Source organism: Talpa europaea, assembly GCF_964194135.1.
Source record: "Talpa europaea genome assembly, chromosome: 4".
In the NCBI taxonomy this organism is placed as follows: Eukaryota; Metazoa; Chordata; class Mammalia; order Eulipotyphla; family Talpidae; genus Talpa; species Talpa europaea.
This window is the reverse complement of record NC_140070.1, coordinates 109,988,805-110,010,563: the sequence shown is the minus strand read 5'-3', so window position 1 is coordinate 110,010,563 and position 21,759 is coordinate 109,988,805. Positions and strand designations below refer to the sequence as shown.

General features: G+C 36.7%; 1 protein-coding gene across 2 annotated transcripts in view; it reads right to left on the bottom strand.

The window, feature by feature from the left end:
• Nucleotides 1-280: 280 nt before the first annotated feature.
• The window catches only part of FGF12 (fibroblast growth factor 12), a gene marked incomplete at both ends in the record, with an annotated part of 330,544 nt that continues 309,065 nt past the window's right edge, over nucleotides 281-21,759 (bottom strand). For both annotated transcript variants that reach the window (XM_084231018.1, XM_084231017.1), the window contains 2 exons: nucleotides 281-399; nucleotides 16,026-16,224. In XM_084231018.1, the coding sequence (XP_084087144.1) occupies nucleotides 281-399; nucleotides 16,026-16,224 (318 nt within the window). The remainder of the gene's footprint in view (nucleotides 400-16,025; nucleotides 16,225-21,759) is intronic.

Below are 21,759 nucleotides of genomic sequence, written 5' to 3'. Positions count from 1 at the left end.
AGCACGGATTAGTGTTCGTAAAGTCTTGATTAATTTTCCCTTGCTTTTTACATGTGCTAATCATTGTGCATGTGCATTTTCTACCACATCGCAACAGGCAAGCTTGGTTCAATTGTTTTGTCCTACACAAAGGAAGATTTTGAGTGCAGAATTTTAGCCACTAGGTCCTGCGATGACATTTTACTTTCCTCTCCTTGGGTGGATTTATTGGAAGGACATGGGTAAAGGGGAGGGAAGAGAAGGGAAGGAGTGATAAAGGGACGAAGGGAAGAGTTCTCAGCTATGTTGAATCTTGATTCACAACTTTGCCTCCATTCATGGTGGGTGTTCCAGAACTTTTCCTTGAACGCCCTTGTTTTTCTCCAATTTCATGTAGTGATGGCTCTCTGTACATACACACTGGAAAGAAAAATCACAGCAATTATTTGTTATAAAAATGGACATGAATTTTACCTCAATAAGCATGTCAAATTTGATTATGTAATATTATTCCCTTTCGTTGCAATCTCTTCTCCCTATTGTATAAGTTAGACTTAACTTGCTAATAAACTTAGTGGCTTAACATGGTTTTCTTTCAGATCTGTCACTCACAACCTTTTCAGTATTCCTGAACTGAAGACATATTTGTGTATCTCTTCTCTTATAGATAAAGGTAGACTCTTCACTGTATAATAACTTATGTAACAGGATTTTCACCTGGAGTTAGAGGGGACATTGGGTGTAGAACATTGAATGTACAGAAACAGGTATTTTTAATTATTAATCTGTAATATAGTTTGGGTAGGAAAAAATCCCTATTTACCTCTCCCTAAACTTTACCCTGCTACAAGAAATAGGAACGTTGTTGTGTTAAATTTAAATAGCTACTGCCTATTTTCAGGGCATAATAACAAGAAAAAATAATGGGAGAGAACAGATAAGAATGAAAAAAAGTAACAAAGCAAACAAACAAACAGATCCACAATTCTCCCTGTTGCTCCAGGTTTCCTTTACCTAAGTTTATGAATATATTGGCTTCTTAGCTATTTGTCAATAAGAAATGTGATTATGCAACCATGAGACCTCAGTTCACATATATATAAACAATTCCTTTTTTTCATCTATTGTTTTGTTTGGCTCTAAAGCTCAGTCATCTGTGAATTATCATGGCTGTTGCTAGATTATTACATAGAACAATGTATTTCAATTCATACTTTTTTTTTAAAAGATTTATTTATTTATGCATACTAGAGCTGGGGTGCGGGCCAGAGGTGCGGGGCTGAGGGGTTGTGAGAGGATTCACTAGAGACAGAGTGGGGAGCAGTGGGTGAGGTAGGAGAGGTCTGCTGCGCCATGTGGGTTACCTCCCTGGCTGGAGATCAAACTCATGCTGCAGTAGCTGTGATAGCTTCATAGTGCTGATACTTAACCCTTTGCACTAACCAGGGAGGCCCCCATAGTTATTTTTGTAAGGTAGGGTCTATCAGCATACTGAGTATATTAAAACAGTTTCATTATATTGCTGTGATCGCTAAGTGTGACTCTAAGAAAATATGAAATATTTCACTTAAATATCAAGAGTTATTTTTATTATTGATTTAGGAACACAAAGTTAAGTGTCTCCATCTATTGAAGTATCTCTACAATGCCTTTGTAATCTGAAATTTTTCCCAATCAAACTGCTTCCCTCCTTGGGCTTTACTTGGGTATTGGGGATCCGAGCATGGCCATGACTGAGTGGATGTCACAGTGCGAGGACTCAGTCACTTTCTAGCTCTGACAACTTGGACACATTTTTATAACTGAAAAGTAGCATTTTGATGAGAATTAATTATGAATTCAATTCCTGGCATATAGTCAGCATCCACTGTTGTTTAAGAAAATGAAGGAGCTGACTTCTTTGTGAGAATTCCCCAACAATCAGAACATAGTGATGTTATTTTTTCTGAAATTAGTCTGAATTCCAAATTAGGTCAGGAGAGTTAATGTACAAGAATGATTTTCCTCAGGCTAGTTCAGTGATGAAGAGAAAGGTTTATTCTAACATACTTAGTAGTAGAGCTTCTTAAATTTTAAAGTACATATGAATCACCTGTGGATATTGTTAAAATGCAGCTTCTGCTGGGCCTCCCCTGGTGGCGCAGCGGTTGAGCGCTGGGCTGCTAGGCTGCCCGCAGCCTCTGCCGCGCCGGTTCATTCCCTGGCCGCCCGCGAGGGCCCCACAAAAAAAAAAAAAAAAGCAGCTTCTGCTTCAGAAGTTCTGTAGTAAACTATACATTCCCAGGTGGTGTTAATCCCCCCACACACACACATACACACAGTATGCTTGTTAAGTATATTATGTAAAATTATTGAACACATATTTTTTAAGAGATTTTAAAGTATTTCAATCATTGCATTTACTATCACCTGACTGCCTCTGGCATAATTACCCTTAAAAGCTGCAGAATATTTGGAGAGATGGAGAGGCTAATAAATAAGTTCAGGTTATATCAGAAAAGTAATCACTAGGGGCCTCGAGGGTGGCACAAGTTGTTAAGATGCAGCACTATGAAGCTATCTGCAGCCACTGCAGCACGCGTTTGATTCCTAACCAGGGAGCTAAACAACATGGCACAGCAGACCTCTCCTGTCTTGCCCACTGCTCCCCTCAGCAGTGTATTTCAGTAGATCTACCTGTTCTGCTCCCCACTCTGTCTCTGGTGAATCCTCTCACCTCCCACACCTCTGGCCTGTACCCCAGTTCTTGTATGCATAAATAAATGAATCTTTAAAAAAAATAGTAGTCACTAGTCAAAGAATGGGGTAAACTTCTGGGCTAACTTCTGTCAGATCTCCTGAATTTCAGACCAGAAGATTAATGCCATGATCATTCATTTCAAAATGAAGAGTTAATATGCCCATCAAATACATGAGTGTACAGGGAAAATCTACTTATTCTCTGTATCTAGAAAAATATCTAATATGTTTTTATATGACATGAAAACAGATAGTTTAGTCAAGAAACATCATGGATTCCTACTTCATGGATTCCATAAGAAATGGCTGGCAGCATTTGAAACATTTACGAGTAGTTTGATACCTTGCAAACACAATCTTAATTTCTTAGGAACAATCTTAGTTGAGACACCATTCTGTATTAGAACTGCTGCTTATCTAATTAACCCACTACAAGTGCAGGATTTTAGCTGCAATTGAAAGGTGGGATTCCCTCAGTTAAACATGTTGAGAAGGGCTATCATTTTGTGGGGAGCTTAAGAAAACTAAACAAACAACAAATGATAAATCCAGAATTACTAATTCCATATATGAGAATCACACATACTTTACAGTAAAAACGAATCATAATTCTATACAATATTCTATTAGAGTACTACATTTAGAATTTTGTTATTAATATCCCAATCATATACTGCTAAGCAATTGAGGGAAATCTTTAAGAAGCAAGTGTGGAAAACAGTCTAGATCATAATCTTCAATAGTTACATATGTTCTACAGTTTCTAAATTGTGCTTCTCAAATTATCCCATAGATGTTTCCTCTTTGTAATAATCAGGACTTTATTAGTAATTGCACAGCTCCCCAGCATTTTGATTAGCAGTAGTCAAAAGTACTATGATGTTTAATAATGGGGCTTTTCAATTACTTTCTGTTATAATAAGTTATTATTTCACTAAGAATAGATTTATTTTCCTTTAGGAGTTTTTAGAATTTTTAAAATAATCTCTTTGTTCTTGAGTATTTTCTTCCCACACCCTCTGTGTTATGCATTCTGGATCACTAGAACTGTAAGAGCAAAGTTTGTTATTCTAGTTCTTTTGATGAGTAATAATTTACAGACTGGGAATAAAATGAAAAAAAAAAAAAAAACAAGAAACAAAACCCAACTTTCTTGTCCTCCCAGCTTCCCATGCTGCTTCACAGAAAGTCAGATTCTGTGTCACTGCCCATTTGCTAATTTGAAACAAATCTTCTGATTTAGACAACCTGAGATGTGATTCTTTAACCATGTCACTCAGGACACTCTTGCTGTCGGCTAAGTTTGTGATATAAATTTTCTTTTCAGTGGGCATGAAGTGATGGATAGCACTTGGTTTGAAACTGATTTCACTTATTTCTTTCTGATCTCACTTTACACTGTTTTACTCCCAAAATTTCAACATCTAAATTTCAAGAATGTTCAGTGTCCTGATCATGCAATATCCGGATGATGAACAATGCTCCCTCTGTTTCACCTGATTCCTCTGGATAGCCCTTTATCATGTTTCTTGCTCTCTTTCCTTTTTAATGTAGAAAAAAAATGCTTGCTCTATTTCATACCACAGGATTTTTTTTTTAAAGTTTATTATTATTATTTTGCATAGATGAACTGGAGTATAGGCCAGAGCTGGGGAGTGTGAGAGGATTCACCAGAGACAGAGTGGGGAACAGAACAGACAGACTGACTGAAATACACTGCTAAAGGGAGCAGCCAGTGAGACAGGAGAGGTCTGCTGCACCACGTGGGTTAGCTCTCCTGCACCAGGTGGGTTAGCTCTCTGGCCAGGAATTGAACACTGGCTGTCACGGTGGGCCTTCATGGTGGTAGTGCTGACACTTAACACCTAGGCTACCAGGGAGGCCCTCCCACAGGATATTTTTGAGACAAACACAATTCTTCTAACACAGATGGCATAATAGTTCGGGATAAACGATGAAAGAAGTTAATGTTCTGAAAGGAAAACATTTTTGTTTGGATCTTTCCTCCAAACCAGTTTTCTTATGATTTTCCCTCCATGCTGATATGTTTTAAATTCTTCATCTTCTTCCCTTTCCCCTTCCTCTTCACATTCTTCTTCTGGATATTTCCCTCTGTTTATATTTTGACTTTTCTTGATCTCCATTATATTTAAGAAGAGGAATTCAGTCCAAATGAGGTAAAGAGATTAATGAGAGAATTTTCTCCCTCATTTACAGACACAAGGACAAGTGTAGCTCCCTAATAACACAGACCATATCATATATAACATTAAGATAAAGCATTTGTGGACTTCCGTACTGGCACAAGGGGTTAAGTCTTAGCACTGTGAAGCCATAGGCAGCCCCTGCAGCATGAGTTCAATCCTTGGCCAAGGACTTAAGCCACATGGCCCAGCAGCCCTCTCCTGTCTTGCCCACTGCTCCCCTCAGCAGTGTATTTCAGTCAGTCTACCTGTTCTGTTCCCCGCTCTGTCTCTGGTGAATCCTCTTCACCTCTCTACACCTCTGGCCTATACCCCAGCTCTTGTATGCATAAATAAATGAATCTTTAAAAAAGAGAAATCCCTAGTTCAATTTTTTAATATGAGCAGATCTCACTTGATTGGTGGATAAGTCACCTCCTCTCCTTCATAGTGAAGGCTGTCATTTTCACAGCTGCCTGAGTAGCACTGGTCAAGGAGCTGTAGAAAGCCCTGCAATTCTGGTATCACAAATAAAATGCTACACGTGGTCATAAGAAGACCATAAACCACAAATTTGTAACAATATATGGTATTTTCTCTATTTTTTGCCTTATTTTTAAATTTAAGATTATGGCATTTGAAAGGAGAAAGACCAAATATGTATCATTGGACTTTGAAGTCTTGTTAAAAAAAATAATTCATTTTCTCTTTGTAAGATTAGCTATGAGTTTTTTTCCAGGGCAGGTTTTCCATTTAATATTTTCTATTATATTCTTTTCACTAGTGCTCCTGCTGCAAATGTAGTTATCAGAATATGCAGGTGCTTCTTGCTATTGTAATAGCTCAGTCCCTGTTTGCAATGTTTAACATTCAACAATCACTTTTATTTGAGTTATCAAAAACTTCTCCTGGAAAACTTAAAGTAATGTCTCACTTAAAAGTATAAAAAGGTGAACTCTCAGGAGTTGCTGTAATTTACAAACAGACAATTAGCACAAATGGGGTACTAGGCAGCCTCATAACCAGCCTCATAACCAAAGCTAATATTTTGGAGCTTTGCTTTTCATAATCAAAGCTAATACTTTTCATAATCAAAGCTAATACTAATGGACTACTTACTAGCTATATGCACTTTATAACATACTAAGATTATTTTAAATGACCTTAAAAGCTAGATATTTTTATATGCCTTTTTGCAGTTAAAGAAATAGAACAACAAAAAGGATAGTTTGTTGAAAGTAGTGCCCAGATGAAGGGCAGAGTCAGCAATGAAATTCATATGTGATGAGTTACAGGGTCTCTGCTTAAAAGTCAAATGGTTTAACATGGCTGAAGGGAAACAAAAAAGTTCATTTATTGGTCTCAAGTCTAAATCTTGACCTCAAACCTCATACAGGTGCTCACTACTTCCCGAAATCCTACTCCATTAGTATGGCAAATTCCCTCTCCATGGTGTCTATTCCATTCTTTCTCTTTCCTCCTCAAACTTCCAACACTTCTCAGCCTTTCTCAGATGGAGGCGGTAATCAGCCTGCCTCCTTTCTCTGCTTTTCTTTCCTCTCCCCTCCAGCCCCTTTCCCTTCTCCCCTCTGCTCACCTCTCCTTTTCCCCTGTCCTAGCCCTTTCCTCCCTACCTGCCTCCCACCTCCCTCCCTTGCTTTTTATCAACAAACTAACTTATTTTGTGTTTCTCTTAGAAAAGCGAATGTTTTCGTATTTCTGCCACTAAAATTACCAACTTTAACACATCCGCTGGCACGTGTTCTGGCTTCCTGCTTGTGACAGGATTGAATTCTTCCTGTTCCTATCTAGATCTAGCATTCCACTTGCCACTTGTGTACTTGATCCCACCCCCTGGAGTCAGTATTACTCAGTGACCCTCTCACCAATTTTACTTCTCCCCATTTGTTCGCATCTATCTATAAATATGCTGTAATAACATGAAACAAACAAAAATCCCCTGTGTAAAGATCAGGTTCTATTCTAGCTTGCTCCCCATTTCTCTACTTCTCTTTTATAGCAGAACTCCTCAAAAGTGGCCTTTGATATTACTTTCTTCTTTTCTTTACCTCCTATTATAATATAAATTCACTCCTATTAGGTGTATCCCCTCTGCTTCACTGAGATCACCTTTTCCAAGTTGCCATTGACTACATATTACAAACCAAATCTTCAGCCCTTTTTCAGGCACTTCCTGGATGTTCCAGCAGTGTTTCATAAGGTCACAGCTCTGGGTATAGTATTGTCTCTTTGCAGATATTTTTTGTAGGTGTATGGACCTAGCTCAGCTATGTAACCTCTCCTAAATGCAGTTTCCTCATTGTAGGGTATGTAAAGTATCAGGCTTTTCTGCCCTCCCACCATTAGGAATAATGATAGATTGGCCCTGAATGGATGTCTGATGGTGGACACCTGGAGTAGGGTGTGGGCATGCATAGGTGGGCACACCTGGGCTAAGGCTGGGCTTATATGGGTGGTGCAGCGGAGTGCAGGGTGTTGGTGCGGTGCAGAGGGCAGAGGAGTGCGGTGGAGCACAACGAGTACAGGACTACTAACAGCCGAGAGCATGAAGACAACATGGCTGCTAGAACCGGTAAAGAACCTACCTGGTATGGGTTGGTTGCATTACACTCATCTTTAAAATAGGATGGTAATTTTAACCTGCATACTCTAAAGAATTAGTGACCATCAAATAATATTCTGGTTAGGGAAGCATGGTGAGACTATAATGGGCAATGCAAATGGAATATAAAGCAGTGTAACTGTTACCAATTATTACTTTAATATTCCTAGTGAATTCTTTCAAATTATTTAAAAACTGAGATTTCTGGAAGTTATGGGGTGAACTAGGTGTAAGTCTTTGGATGCCAACATTCCTTTCTAACAAAGCTGGAAAACCTGGGAGAAGGGCAATTGTAGTTGTTGCTGACAAATTCTGTTTTCCAGTGAAGGCAATATATTTCTGGTTACTAACAAAGTTCATAAATGGCACTCTAGAAAGAACCCCCATCCTATATCAATTTCCATCAAAGAAGAGTGAAATATGACTAATCTTTTTATTGCTACCAATTTAATTGAACTTTCCTTTGCTCTATAATTTCTGAGAAGTGGTAAGGTTAGGCTGCTCCGTTAGTTAATGTACCATTAAAGATATTTAATTGTCTTAATAGCAGATCATGGAAGGGTGTGGGCAATTAACATGAAGCAATTTCACACCTTAATTAATGTCACATGGAATCCCTTTGGAGCTGTAGGAGAAATTTAAGTGCTGATTTGAAAGCAATGTTTTCAAATCAGCATCCAGTGTGCCATAAATATATGGTATAGTGGATTAAGAGACACTGTGAACAAATCTTCATTTAGAATGAGCTATCTAATGAAATGAAATCCATATCTTCATTTAGAATGAGATCAGAAGAAAATCTGTGTTTACAAGAGAAACAAATATGGAAGAGGAATGTACAGAAAAGAGACAGGAGAAATTTATTAAAGGCTAAATTAAAAATCAGAAAAAGCTGCTTCAAATAGTTACAGTGATTTGGAGAAGAATGTGGCACAGGCTAGCAAAGATGAGAGAGGGAGAGAGAGTGAAAGATGGGGGCGGCAACTACTATTTTTCCTGTAATTAAAATAATCAGAAGTACTTTTTTGCTCCATCTTTCAGTTTTTATCTTTTATTACAATTGGGTGCAAAAGAGATCTTGGAAAACAAACAATTTAATTCTCTTTTCAGTTAATTGAAATAAATATATGATAATGAATTTGCCTTTAGCTCCCTACTGGAGCTTTACCACATCCAGAGACCTAATTTGTTCTATTCTTTCATGTTCCTTAACACAGTTTTGGAAGGTAATATTTTCCCTCCAAATTCAATTATCATTGTCTCTGATTCCTTATTCAATGCTACATTTTATAGCATTTCTCTACTACACAACACAATATCCAATATCCAAGGGAAAATGAAAAAGGCACTTTGCATTCATCTGATAGATTAAAAAAACTCAATGTTTTAACTGTTCAACCTTCATATTATTCCTATGAAATAGATGGAATTTATACTTTATCTTCAGAGATTTTTGAGGTCAAAGAACATAAATTATTTTCTCAAAATTACATAACAAATTGTTGGCAAAATTTTATCAAAAGAATTAGGCATTTATTTATACTTGATTAATTGATGTCTATTAGATTACTCTTTTTCAGCCATCAATTTAGTAAAATAATTGGTATTGCCTCCAGTTAACTCCACATCATAATTTAAACCAGAACTGAAATACACACATATAGTGGCAGTAGGAAATTTAAAAATGTAGCAAGCTTAATGTATTTGTTATCAGATTGAAAATTTACTCTATATTAATTTAGGCTTACTCTAATATATTTATCACAATAATTTAAATAAATCAAATAATTATGGCCAGAAATATCCAGAAATGAGTCAGAAACACCAATTCACTTTAGAATGCTAATTCTCAAACCTAGTTTCACCCAAATCACTTCAATAATTTTTCAACCTGTTGATTTGTAGTTCAGGCCCAGGTTGAATAACTTAGAACATTTTGAAAATTTGGTTTGATAATTTGTGACTTTTAGGCATACTCCACATGGGTCTGATCCCTAACAAACTGCTGGGATTTAATCAGATCCTGTTAATTTTTTTTTTAAAGATTTGTTTATTTATTTATACAAGCACTGGGTACAGTCAGAAGCACGGGAGAGTGAAAGAATTCACCAGAGCGGGGAACAGAACAGGCAGACTGACGAAGTACACTGCTGAGGGGAGCAGTGGGCGGCAGGAGAGGTCTGCACGCCACGTGGGACCCTCACCCGGTGGTCGGGGATCGAACCGATGCTGCAGAGGCTGTGGGCAGCTTTGCAACCCAGCGCTCAACCACTGTGCCACCGTGGAGGCCCTTAATCATTTTTTTTAAAGATTTATTTACACATACAAGAACTGATGTGTAAGCCAGAGGTTTGGGTGGTGAGGGGATACACTAGAGAGCGTGGATAGCAGAACAGGCAGATGTACTGAAATACACTGCTGAGCGGAGTAGTGGGAGAAACAGGAGAGGTCTGCTGCACCATGTGGGTTGCTCCCAGGCCAGCCGGGGATTGAACTCATGCTGTAGTGGCTGGTAGTAGCTTGATAGTGCTGTCTTTAACCCCTGTGCCACCAAGGAGGCCCAGATTCTGTTAATTTAAAGCAACAGTTTTAACAGGAAAATTGCAAATTTTTAACTTCCCTATAGTTGTGTGTGTGTTACTTTTGTCTCCCCGCTAGAAAATACACTGGAGGAAATGAGTAAATGCTCCTTGATGCCAAGTCAATACTTTCGTGGTCTCTCAACTGATACTAATTTTACTTTGGAAACAGATTTCTCTCTGCAGGACTAACTTTCCAAAGTTTAAATCTCTGGAAAGAGCACATACTCCTTTTAGGAGAAAGAACTACATTTTGAATACCAACCACCTGCAGGAGCTGAGTAATGAGCTTCTTGAAGGAGGAGGGAGGAGAAAAGGAGGAGATTGTATCTTGTTCTTTGCCAAAGAGTATTTGGCTCCTCTATCTGCTAGAGGGAGGTCACCACTGAGATAATTTAAATCTGGGGGAGTTACTTATCTGTGGTGTGAACAATGCTCTGAAAGGGCAAAACTGGGAATTGTGAAGCCTGCACTGTTGTCTTAAAATCTAGGAGGAGGGTACCCATATAAATAGAGGTTGATGTGCAGTGTACATAGTAACGGGTTTAAATATCAAGTCCATCCATCTGTCTGAATAGATGTCCTTGCAACCCCTTATTAACACCTCCTATGTTCTAAACACAGGATGGAGGGTGAAGTTGTGAAGGTGCATGATTATTACCACATAGTCAGTACAGGACTTAAGATCCTCAAACAGGCAAGCCTAATTTTCAGAATCCTGACATTCAAAATGATATCACCAGTAGCACTGGGAAAAAGGCCGGACTATTTTAAAAAATCACAAAAATAATACAAACCTACTTGGGTTTTCTTCTGTAAAGAATCAGTTCCCTTCACTGGCAGTGTGGAGGCAGGGGGATTTATGCTGCTGCAGAGGTTTACAAACTGTTTTTGTAAACAACAGGTTTCTAAAAATTCATTTAAAAACTAAAATAATTGACCACCTTTTTTGCTTAGCCAACAATATACTGACATCTTATGAGGCTAATATTTTCTATTTTTTTCTTAAAAATGTCTTCTAGTAGGCCTCCCTAGTGGCACAAGGGGTTAAGTCTCAGCACTATGAAGCTATGGGCAGCCACTGCAGCAGGAGTTCTATCTCAGACTAGGGAGCTGACCTACATGGCACAACAGACTGCTCCTGTCTCCCGACTCCTCCCCTCAGCAGTGTATTTTGGTATATCACGCCTGTTCTGCTTCCCACTCTGTCTCTTGTGAATCCTCTCACTCCCTGTACCCTCTGGCCTGCACCCCAGCTCTTATATGCAGAAATAAATAAATCTTTTTTAAAAAGTCTTCTAGTTATATACTTTATACTTGACTTATGGAAAAATATTATCAAAAACTTATTTACAGATATGAATTAGGTCTAGAATGCCTTTCATCAAGCTGCCCTGTCCAAAATCACAATTCACCCATTGTGAAATACCTCATAACATTGTACTTTTTCACTCAATATTGCAATAAAGGGAAATGTATTTGAAATAATATGTAAATGCTAAGCTAGTTTCCATGAAAGAACATGGTTTTATAATGAAGTGGTAACAAAGACTTCCACAGAATTTCATTGTGAAAGAACTTTAGGAATCAACTGGTTCTTGATTCCAAATTCCTTCTACAGAATACCAAACAGGCATGTTAAAATTCATCAGAAAAGTGATTTATTCTTAATTCTTCCTACCCACCCAGCATTCCATATCCCATCATCTAGCAAAATGAATTTATGCCATCTCTTTAAATATTAGTTTTGCATGGTTTAGAATTAGCTTACTCAAGTTGTGTCATGGTATAACATTTGTTCTTGCTATCTCTGAGATTTTTGAGTATTTTAGTTTCTATAGCCTTACTTCAGACAGTAGAGCATTATAGTGTAGAGAGTAGTTGCATAGACTTCTACACTGAGCACTGTAGTCATTAATCCTAGTTCTGTATTTATTTAGCTCTGTGACTTGGACAGGTTGCTTTCTTTAAACAGTAATTTCTTCATCTTTAAATATTAGAATAATGTGGGTTTTTAATGATGATAATGTGTGCAACCTTCCTAGCCAATGGTAAATTAATATATTGCATGTAAAAGTCGTAAGACTGGTAATAGTAGTAACCATAGTGGTAGCAAAAGTAGCTTTGAATTCTAGAAGGGAAAAAAGTTCTCAGTGCGTAGTAGAATGATGTTTAACAAAACCTCAAGTGTACAAACCTTTGATAATAATGGTAACCTATAAAAATCATTTAATGACATAAAATATGGCGAGTTGCTGGGTAAGTTGGTCACCTTTTTGGTATATAATAATGATATTAAAGTACAGATGAGGTATAAGGGAACTGACTAATCTTTTTTTTAAGATTTATTTATTTATGCATGTAAGAACTGAGGTATAAGCTGGAGGAGTAGGGGCTGAGAGGATTCACCAGAGACAGAGCGGGGAGCAGAACAGGCAGACTGACTGAAATACACTGCTGAGGGGAGCAGCGGGTGAGGCAGGAGAGGTCTGCTGTGCCATGTGGGTTGCTCTCTGACTGGCTGGGGATCGAACTCGTGCTGCAGTGGCTGGCAATAGCTTGATAGTGCTGTGTTTAACCCCTGTGCCACCAGGGAGGCTCAGGAACTGACCAATCTTATAGTTTAACTGGTAAGTTATGATAAAAGAATGTGAAGGTTTTCATGAATCCAAAAGGACATTTATTTCTAAGAAACAAGTATATTACTGATTTAAAAAGAAGAGAAGAAATTAGAGATATTACTCAAGAGCATTTGCTAGGGTCCTACTGGATATTTTAAGGTTACATCTCAGAACTGACAGTGGTAAATCTTACCAGTCTTCATGGTAATTAGGCAATTGATCTCTCTTTTTTTAATTTTTTTTTTAATTTTTATATTCCACATACAATTGCAACCCCCTGATTTTGACCCCAATCTCTCCTTTCCCTGCCCCCTCGCAAAGTGTGTCTCTGGTTCATAGCTGTTTGTTGATTTTGATTTTTTTCTTATAGTTATTCTTTTTCCTGGTCCCTTATTTAGGTTTTCTAGATTCCTATTATGAGTGAGACCATCTGGTATTTTTCTTATTCTTTCTGGCTTATTTCTCTGAGCATGATCCCTTCCAGCTCCATCCATGTTGCTGCAAATTGTATGTGTTTATCTTTTTTGAATGCTGAGTAATATTCCATTGTGTATACCACATCTTCTTGATCCAATCATTTATTTTTGGGCATTTGGATTGTTTCCAAAGCTTAGCTATTGTAAATTGTGCTGCTATAAACATAGGGGTGCAGGTGCTCTTTGGAATTAATGTTTCTGTGTCCTTTGGGTAAATACCTAGGAGTGGAATTGCTGGATCATATGGAAGCTCTATCTTTAGTAGGTTGAGGAATCTCCACACAGCTTTCCATAGTGATTGGACCAGTTTGCACTCCCACCAGCAGTAGGCACTTGATCTCCTGACTCAGAATACCTTGATTTGAATTGAATCTGCCACTTACTAGCTTGATATGGGAAAAATGACTTAATGTCTTTGCGCATTGTTTTTCCACTTTTGTAAAATAGAGATAATACTTGACTCTAGTTTATAGAAATGGAATAAAAAATAAGAGGTAATAATTAAGAAATACTTAGCATACTACATTTTCACAGTAATTACAAAACACAGCTAATATTGTACAGAAAGCGAACCTTGCTCTGTAAGACAATACACATTTGTAGAGAATTAAAAGATCTTTTGTTTGAAATCAATTAAGTTCTTCATTTTCTAAAGTGATTCTCATGGTATTCTATAAAATTCACACCTAAGTTTTCATTCCCACAATCTAAAGACACAAAGAGCCTTGGAATTAATTCCAAGTATTAGTGAATCTGATTTACACTGGATTTTATTTTTCCCACAGAACAAAAGGAAAATCATTATAAAGCATTGGTAAATAAGAAAAATAAAACTAAAACAACCAAAAGATGGCAAAAACTAATGGAACCTTTATTTGGTATGTAGCCATCCAGAAAAAAAAAAAAGACTACATTTGTAGACATCCCTGTGTACACATGGCCTAAATCACAGTTCTAACAGACAAAATGGATAATTTATAATTTTTCTACTGTGTGTGTGTTTGTGTGTGTATGTCTGATCACTTACTAAGTAATCAGTAAGATAAAAGTATCACATAACAGCTACCAACATAGGCTTTGCTGCTATCTTCTTCATCCCTTCCTCTGTCTCTGACTAGAATATGAATGCTGGGTAAGCATGCAGATAAGGGCATACTCAGCACCACTGTGTGTGGTGGCACTGACAGTTCAGGGCACAGTTGTACACAACACTATGAAGAGAAGAAGAATGAAAAGCTGGACATGGCCAGAGTCCCTAACAATTGGGAAGCCACAGTGCCAGCCGTGGGCAGCTGTTCTCTGCATTTGGTTTGCGAGAGAATAAAACTTTGTATGATTAGGCTTTTCCTGACATGGGTCTTGTGTTGTTGGCTGCTAACCTTACTTCTAGGAATGTCTAGTTGTTTCCACATTTGTACTAAAATGCAGCAATAATATTAAGGCAGTTTTAGAACTAGGGCCATGGTCATTTTATACATCTCTTAGAAATGTGTAATGGCATATATAACCCAAGAGGAAACTTGACTACAAAAGTGCAGATAGTAGTTATGGTTGGAGATTAGGAATAAGTGTTTTTGTGTAATTTTATTTTTATTCCTGTATTTTATATTTTTTTGGGAAGTATAATGTGCATTATCTATAAAAGAAATAAGTACATGATTTTTTCCATTTCCCTTTTATTTTCTTGAATGTCCCTAAGTATGTACCACTTTTATTACACACTAATGACTTAAATACACAAATATAAACCATGCAACAGTTAAGGATTTACTCACACTGCAGCTGAAGTGTTTTGTTTGCCTACTTCCCACCTCTTATCTCAAATGGACTGAGCCTAGTCTAGTTCCAAAGATATACCTTGACCTCACCATGCCTTGTAGATATTTAGAGGTCAGCTAGCCTCATTAATGCTCTTTATCTATCTATCTATATCTATCTATCTATCTATCTATCTATCTATCTATCTATCTATCTATCTATCTATCATGGAGTTCAATGCACCAATTTTTGCAGTTTTGCAAACAAAAAGCTTGAACAAGTGTTTTAAAGGATTGTAATATGTGAGTGTGTGACTTTTAGAAGAGAAGAATGTCAGGTCGGTAAATGTCCAGAACACTGTTGCTTTCTTTGCCTGCATTAAAAAGTCTTGCTGATCACAGTAAATGTGGCCAACTCAATGGTATATCCTCATCCTGCTTAAGGAACAAGTCACCCAAAGTGATGGTATCTTAGCATCAAATCTGATCAATTTGAAAAAAGTGAACATTTTGTCAAAGGAGAAGAGTATAGTTTCCAGTGAGAAGGAAAATATGTAATACTGTAAATATGTATTGACCAAAGTAAACAGCATACTATTTTCTCTCCTTGAAATAAAAATTAATAAATATACTATACTGCTACATTTGTTTAAAGATAGATATTAGGATATAAACATATTTCCAAAAGTCTTTTGCACACTTTTAAGCACAGTAATGGTATCAGTAGCACTCAAATGTATGGCCTAAGAAATTAAATGATTGTGTTCAATAAAGAAGGAAATTATATTTTTAATGGCAGCTAGTACTTTATTAATTTCAGGATTTTTCCAGCTTCCATATGCAAACAGTTTATTTTCTAAGTGCCAAATATTTAAATAGAATTTTATTTTTCATTCATTCTTTCTGCTATGATTATTTTTTCTAAAATAGGAAAAAGCACTATTGTGTTTTCTGAATCTTATTCTAATCAGCTGCATTCCAGGCCAATACCACTTAGTGGAGGGACAAGCAACAGAATTGGCATCAACACCCAGATCATGGTCTAAAGGAAAGAAGATAATTTCGTACCTTCAATTGGTTTTGGTACAAAATGTGATGAAGGCTTGGTTTTCTTCACTCTGTTCCCCTTCATGATTTGACCTTCTTTATTGAGTCCCAGAAACCATGCCCGGCCTGATTCTTGCTGACGGTACAGGGTAGAAGAATAGATCACGTAGTAGTTTTCAAACACAGATTCCTTAAATTTGCATTCAGGAGTGAAAACATCCTGCAGAAGAGACAAAGTAGGAAAAGGGATTTTAAATTGAATTGTCAAATGCTTAAATCTAATGACCTGAAATTAAGAACAAATGAGAGGCAACCTCATGTAACTTCTGTTAGCACTTGATTTGAAAGATTCATTGCACAAAATTAAGAAACAAAGATTTCCTTTCAACCAACTTTTACTTCAAAGAACATGGCTGCTCAGACTTGAGTCATTCATAAGACCATTCAAGGCTTTGCCCAGGTCTGAGCTCTGATCCCACACAATGTTTTTAAATTTTAGAGATAGGCCACACTGCACATTTTAGTGTCCATTAACATGTGAAATGTGTCCTGGGGCTCAAGATCAAGTTGAATTACAATAAACACAGGTTCACCAAATGTTTAAGGAACAAATTATATGTAGAAACATGTTACCCAACCAAATTTGTTTCTAAATCACCAGAGATACTACACATTGACTTAGTGCAAGTAGCTTTCTCTTTAATTTCTTCGAAATATTCTTAGTAATCAAAACCTCAGTTAAAAATACTCAGGAGTAGAAAAATATGTAGAATATGTGACTATTATATTTTATGACCTCCTGTGAAACATGGAATGAGAGATTTGGTTCAAGAAGAAATCCTGAAAATCCTCTAATGACATTGTTTAAGTGTGAAAACCAAAAGATTATATGATTAATTCAAATTTACACCAACTGCATCAATGTTAGAACTCACATTTATTGCTATTTTTACTTAGGCCTCTTAGTATTTTTTTTTTTTTTTGCCTAGGTCTTATTTAGTGACTTGGAATAAAATTTTATAATCACATCACAGCCTAACAAATGGACAAAATGTATTGCATAGGAAGAACAATTCCTTCCCTTCTGGTAACAGAAGAAAAACAAATTTGAGTGTTATTTTCTTTAGCTACAGATAAATAATACTCCTACACATCTAACAGACCCAAAACAGTTACTGTCACCTACATTAGGTACTGGAAGTATATCTTTCTTTTCATCCTATGAATGAAAGGCCCCATGATTTAATGCATTAATCTGGCATTAACTTGCTAGGAATATAGGGATGAAAACTGGCTGTAACCATGTCCTTGTAGGTAATAATCCCAGGCCTATCCCCTGTCTTTATTTGCAGAGAGCTATATTCTATCTATGGGAACTGATGAAATGATACAAGACACAGCTAACGCTGCTCCATTGATTTTAAATGGTTCTAAAATTAAAAACTGGAATAAAAAGGCTAAAAAATGAGAAGGGGGAGTTGGAGAGCTGGTTGTAGGTATTAAAATGTGAATAACTAATTTCAATGATCATTATTATATCAACAATAAAATATGTTCCAGCATACTCTTCATTTTAAATCATGTTACTTAATTAGAAAAACCAAAGATTATGTGATACCACTTCATATCCACTACAATGGTGATTTAAAAAAAAGGCTAATGAAAAGTGTTGGTGAGGATGTGGGAATGTAAATAATGCACAGTTGGGAAATAGTTTGCAATGCCATAAAAGGTTAAATGTACAGTTATCATATCCATTAATTCTACTTCATGTATATAATTATGAGAAACAAAAACATATATCCATGCAGAAATGTTCATAGCAGCATTACTCATAATGTGGAAACAATTTATACACTGAGAAACAAATGAACTGATAATCAAAATGTGGCATAAACATATGAGAGTATTATTTAGCCATAAAAAAACAATGGGAGCACTGTTCTATGTAACAACATGCATGAACCTCAAGAACACTATTCTGGGCCTCCCTGGTGGTGTAAGGGGTTAAGACATAACCTATGAAACTATCTGTGGCTACTGCAGCACAGGTTTAATCCCTGGCCAGGGAGCTACCCACATGGTGCTGCAGACCTCTCCTGACTTTTCCGCTGCTCCCCTCAGCAGTGTATTTTGTCAGTCTGCCTATTCTGTTCCCCACTCTGTCTCTGGTGAATCATCTCACCCCCACACCTCTGGCCTGTACCCCAGTTCTTGTATGCATAAATAAATAAATCTTTAAAAAAAAAAAGAACATTATTCCAAGTTGAAAGAGGCTAGAAAAATTAGGCCACATATTGTAGGATTCCATTTATATCAACTACTCAGAGAAAAAGCAAATTAATGTCACTAAGGACTGAGGAATAAGGAAATGGGGAGTAATCACTTTTTTTTTTTTTTTTAGAGTTAAAAATGTCCTGGCATTAGGTAGAAGCAATGTGTTCATAGATTTGTGATTAAAACTACCAATGCATACATTTTGAAAACATGACTTTGGTATGTGATTTGTATCTCAATAAAAAGAACAAAAATAACATGACTAGAGAAAGTGAGGAAAAAGAAGGAAACCATTATACAGTCCTTGTCTGGCAACACAAAATTAAATGAGTAAACTGCTGGAAATGGGCTCTTTGTCTCTTTGTGACCCTGCTTCAAGATTATTAGGACAATATATCAGACAACTGTTGTCCTCTCTGAAAACAGACATCAGAGAAAACACATACGTAGTGGGAGACTTCAACACACCACTATCAACAATGGATAGATCAACAAGACAAAAAATAAGTAAAGAAACCAAAGCTCTAAATAAAGACCTAGAGCAATTGGGCTTAACAGACATCTATAGAACACTAAACCCCCAAAAAACGGAGTACACATTTTTCTCAAGCGCACACGGATCATTCTCCAGGATCGATCACATACTGGGGCACAAGACAAACATCAACAGATACACCAAGATTGAAATCATATCAACCATCTTTTCTGACCATGAAGGCATCAAACTAGAAATAAACCATAAAAAGAAGGCAAGGAACTTTCCTACCTCATGGAGATTAAAAACCACACTACTGGAAGACCATTGGACTAATGAGGAGATCAAAGAAGAAATTAAAAAATTTTTTGAATTGAACGACAAGGAGGACACCAATATCCTAAATGTATGGGATGCAGCAAAAGCAGTAATAAGAGGAAAATATATAGCAATAGAAGCTCACATCAAGAAACAAGAAAGAACGCAAAGAAACAACCTAATCTCGAAGCTCAAAGATCTAGAAAAAGAACAACAAAAAAACCCCAAAACCAGTAGAAGAAAAGAAATAATAAAAACCAAAGCAGAAATAAATGAAATTGAAACTAAAAAAACAATCCAAAAGATCAATGAAACCAAGAGCTGGTTCTTTGAAAAAAATCAATAAAATAGACAAACCCCTAGCCAGGCTCACAAAGGAAAAAAGGGAGAAAGCACAAATAAACAGGATCATCAATGAAAGAGGAGAAATCACAACGGACACAGCAGAAATCAAAAGAATAATCAGTAACTACTATGAACAGTTATATGGAAACAAGTTTAACAATCTAGAGGAGATGGACAAATTCCTACAACTCTACAATCACCCAAAGCTAGATAAAGAAGAAATAGAACACCTAAACAGACCAATTACAATTAGCGAAATTGAAATGGTAATCAAAAACCTCCCCAAAAACAAAAGCCCAGGACCTGATGGATTTACAAATGAATTCTACCAAACATTCAGAGACGAATTAGTGCCTATCCTTCACAAACTCTTCCAAAAAATTGAGAAGGAAGGGACAATACCAAACACGTTTTATGAAGCCAACATTACACTAATACCAAAACCGAACAAGGACAACACAAAAAAGGAAAACTACAGGCCAATCTCCCTAATGAACACTGATGCAAAAATCCTCAATAAAATTTTAGCTATCAGAATCCAACAATGTATCCATAAGATAATTCACCACGACCAAGTTGGATTCATTCCAGGGGCACAAGGATGGTTTAACATCCGAAAATCAATCAACGTTATCCAACACATCAACAAAAAGAAATATAAAAACCATATGATAATATCAATAGATGCTGAGAAAGCTTTCGACAAAGTGCAACACCCATTCATGATAAAAGCCCTTGAAATTCTGGGGATACAAGGAACATACCTCAACATCATAAAGGCCATCTATGACAAGCCAACAGCCAGTATCATTCTCAATGGTGAAAAGCTGAAAGCAATTCCATTAAGATCTGGAACAAGACAAGGATGTCCACTCTCACCATTGCTTTTCAATATAATACTGGAAGTCCTAGCCAGGGCAATAAGACAAGAGAAAGACATCCAAGGAATCCAAATAGGAAAAGAAGAAGTCAAACTATCACTATTTGCAGACGATATGATATTATACATAGAGAACCCCAAAAACTCCACAGAAAAGCTAATTCAACTCATCAATCAGTTCAGTAAAGTGGCAGGATACAAAATCAACACGCAAAAGTCAGTAGCCTTCCTATACACAAACAATAAATCTGAAGAAGAAGAAATCAAAAAGACCATCCCTTTTGTTATTGAAACAAAAAAAATCAAATATTTGGGAATAAATCTAACAAAAGAGGTAAAGGACCTATACAAAGAAAACTATAAAACACTGTTAAAAGAAATAGAAGAAGACACAAAGAAATGGAGAGACATCCCCTGCTCATGGATTGGAAGAATAAACATTATTAAAATGGCCATCCTTCCAAAAGCAATATACAGATTCAATGCTATTCCAATCAAAATTTCAATGTCATTCTTCAAAGAAATAGAACAATTATTGATGAAATTCATATGGAATCACAAAAAACCCCGAATAGCCAAAGCTCTCCTGAAAAAAAAAGAAGGGAATGGAGGCATCAGACTCCCAGACTTCAAACTATACTACAAAGCCATAATCATCAAAACTGCATGGTATTGGAACAAGAACAGACATACAGACCAATGGAATCGAATAGAAAATCCAGAAATAAACCCACAGATTTATGGTCAACTAATCTTTGACAAAGGAGCAAAGAATATGCATTGGAGCAAAGAAAGTTTGTTCAATAAATGGTGCTGGGAAAACTGGGTCGCTACATGCAAAAGAATGAAGCTTGACCACCACCTCACACCATACACAAAAATCAACTCAAAATGGATTAAAGAACTAGACATAAGACCTGAAACCATAAAATATATAGAAGGAAATATAGGCGAAACACTACGTGATTTGCACATCAAAGACATCTTTACAGACACATCACCCAAAGCAGTGATAGTGAAGGCAAAGATAAACAGCTGGGACTACATCAAATTAAAGAGCTTTTGCACAGCAAAAGAGACAATAACAAAAACAAAGAGAAACCCCACCAACTGGGAGAACATTTTTGCACCCAACACTAATGATAAAGGACTGATCACAAAAATCTGCAAAGAGCTGATGAGACTCAACAACAACAAAGAAAATAATCCAGTCAAAAAATGGGCAGAAGAGCTTAAAAGAAACTTCTCTGAAGAGGAAATGCAAATGGCCAACAGGCATATGAAAAAATGTTCAACATCACTTGTCATCAGGGAAATGCAAATCAAAACTACCATGAGATACCATCTTACACCAGTGAGAATGGCACATATTAAAAAAACTAGCAACAACAAATGTTGGTGAGGGTGTGGAGAAAAAGGAACTCTTCTGCACTGTTGGTGGGAGTGCAAACTGGTCCAAC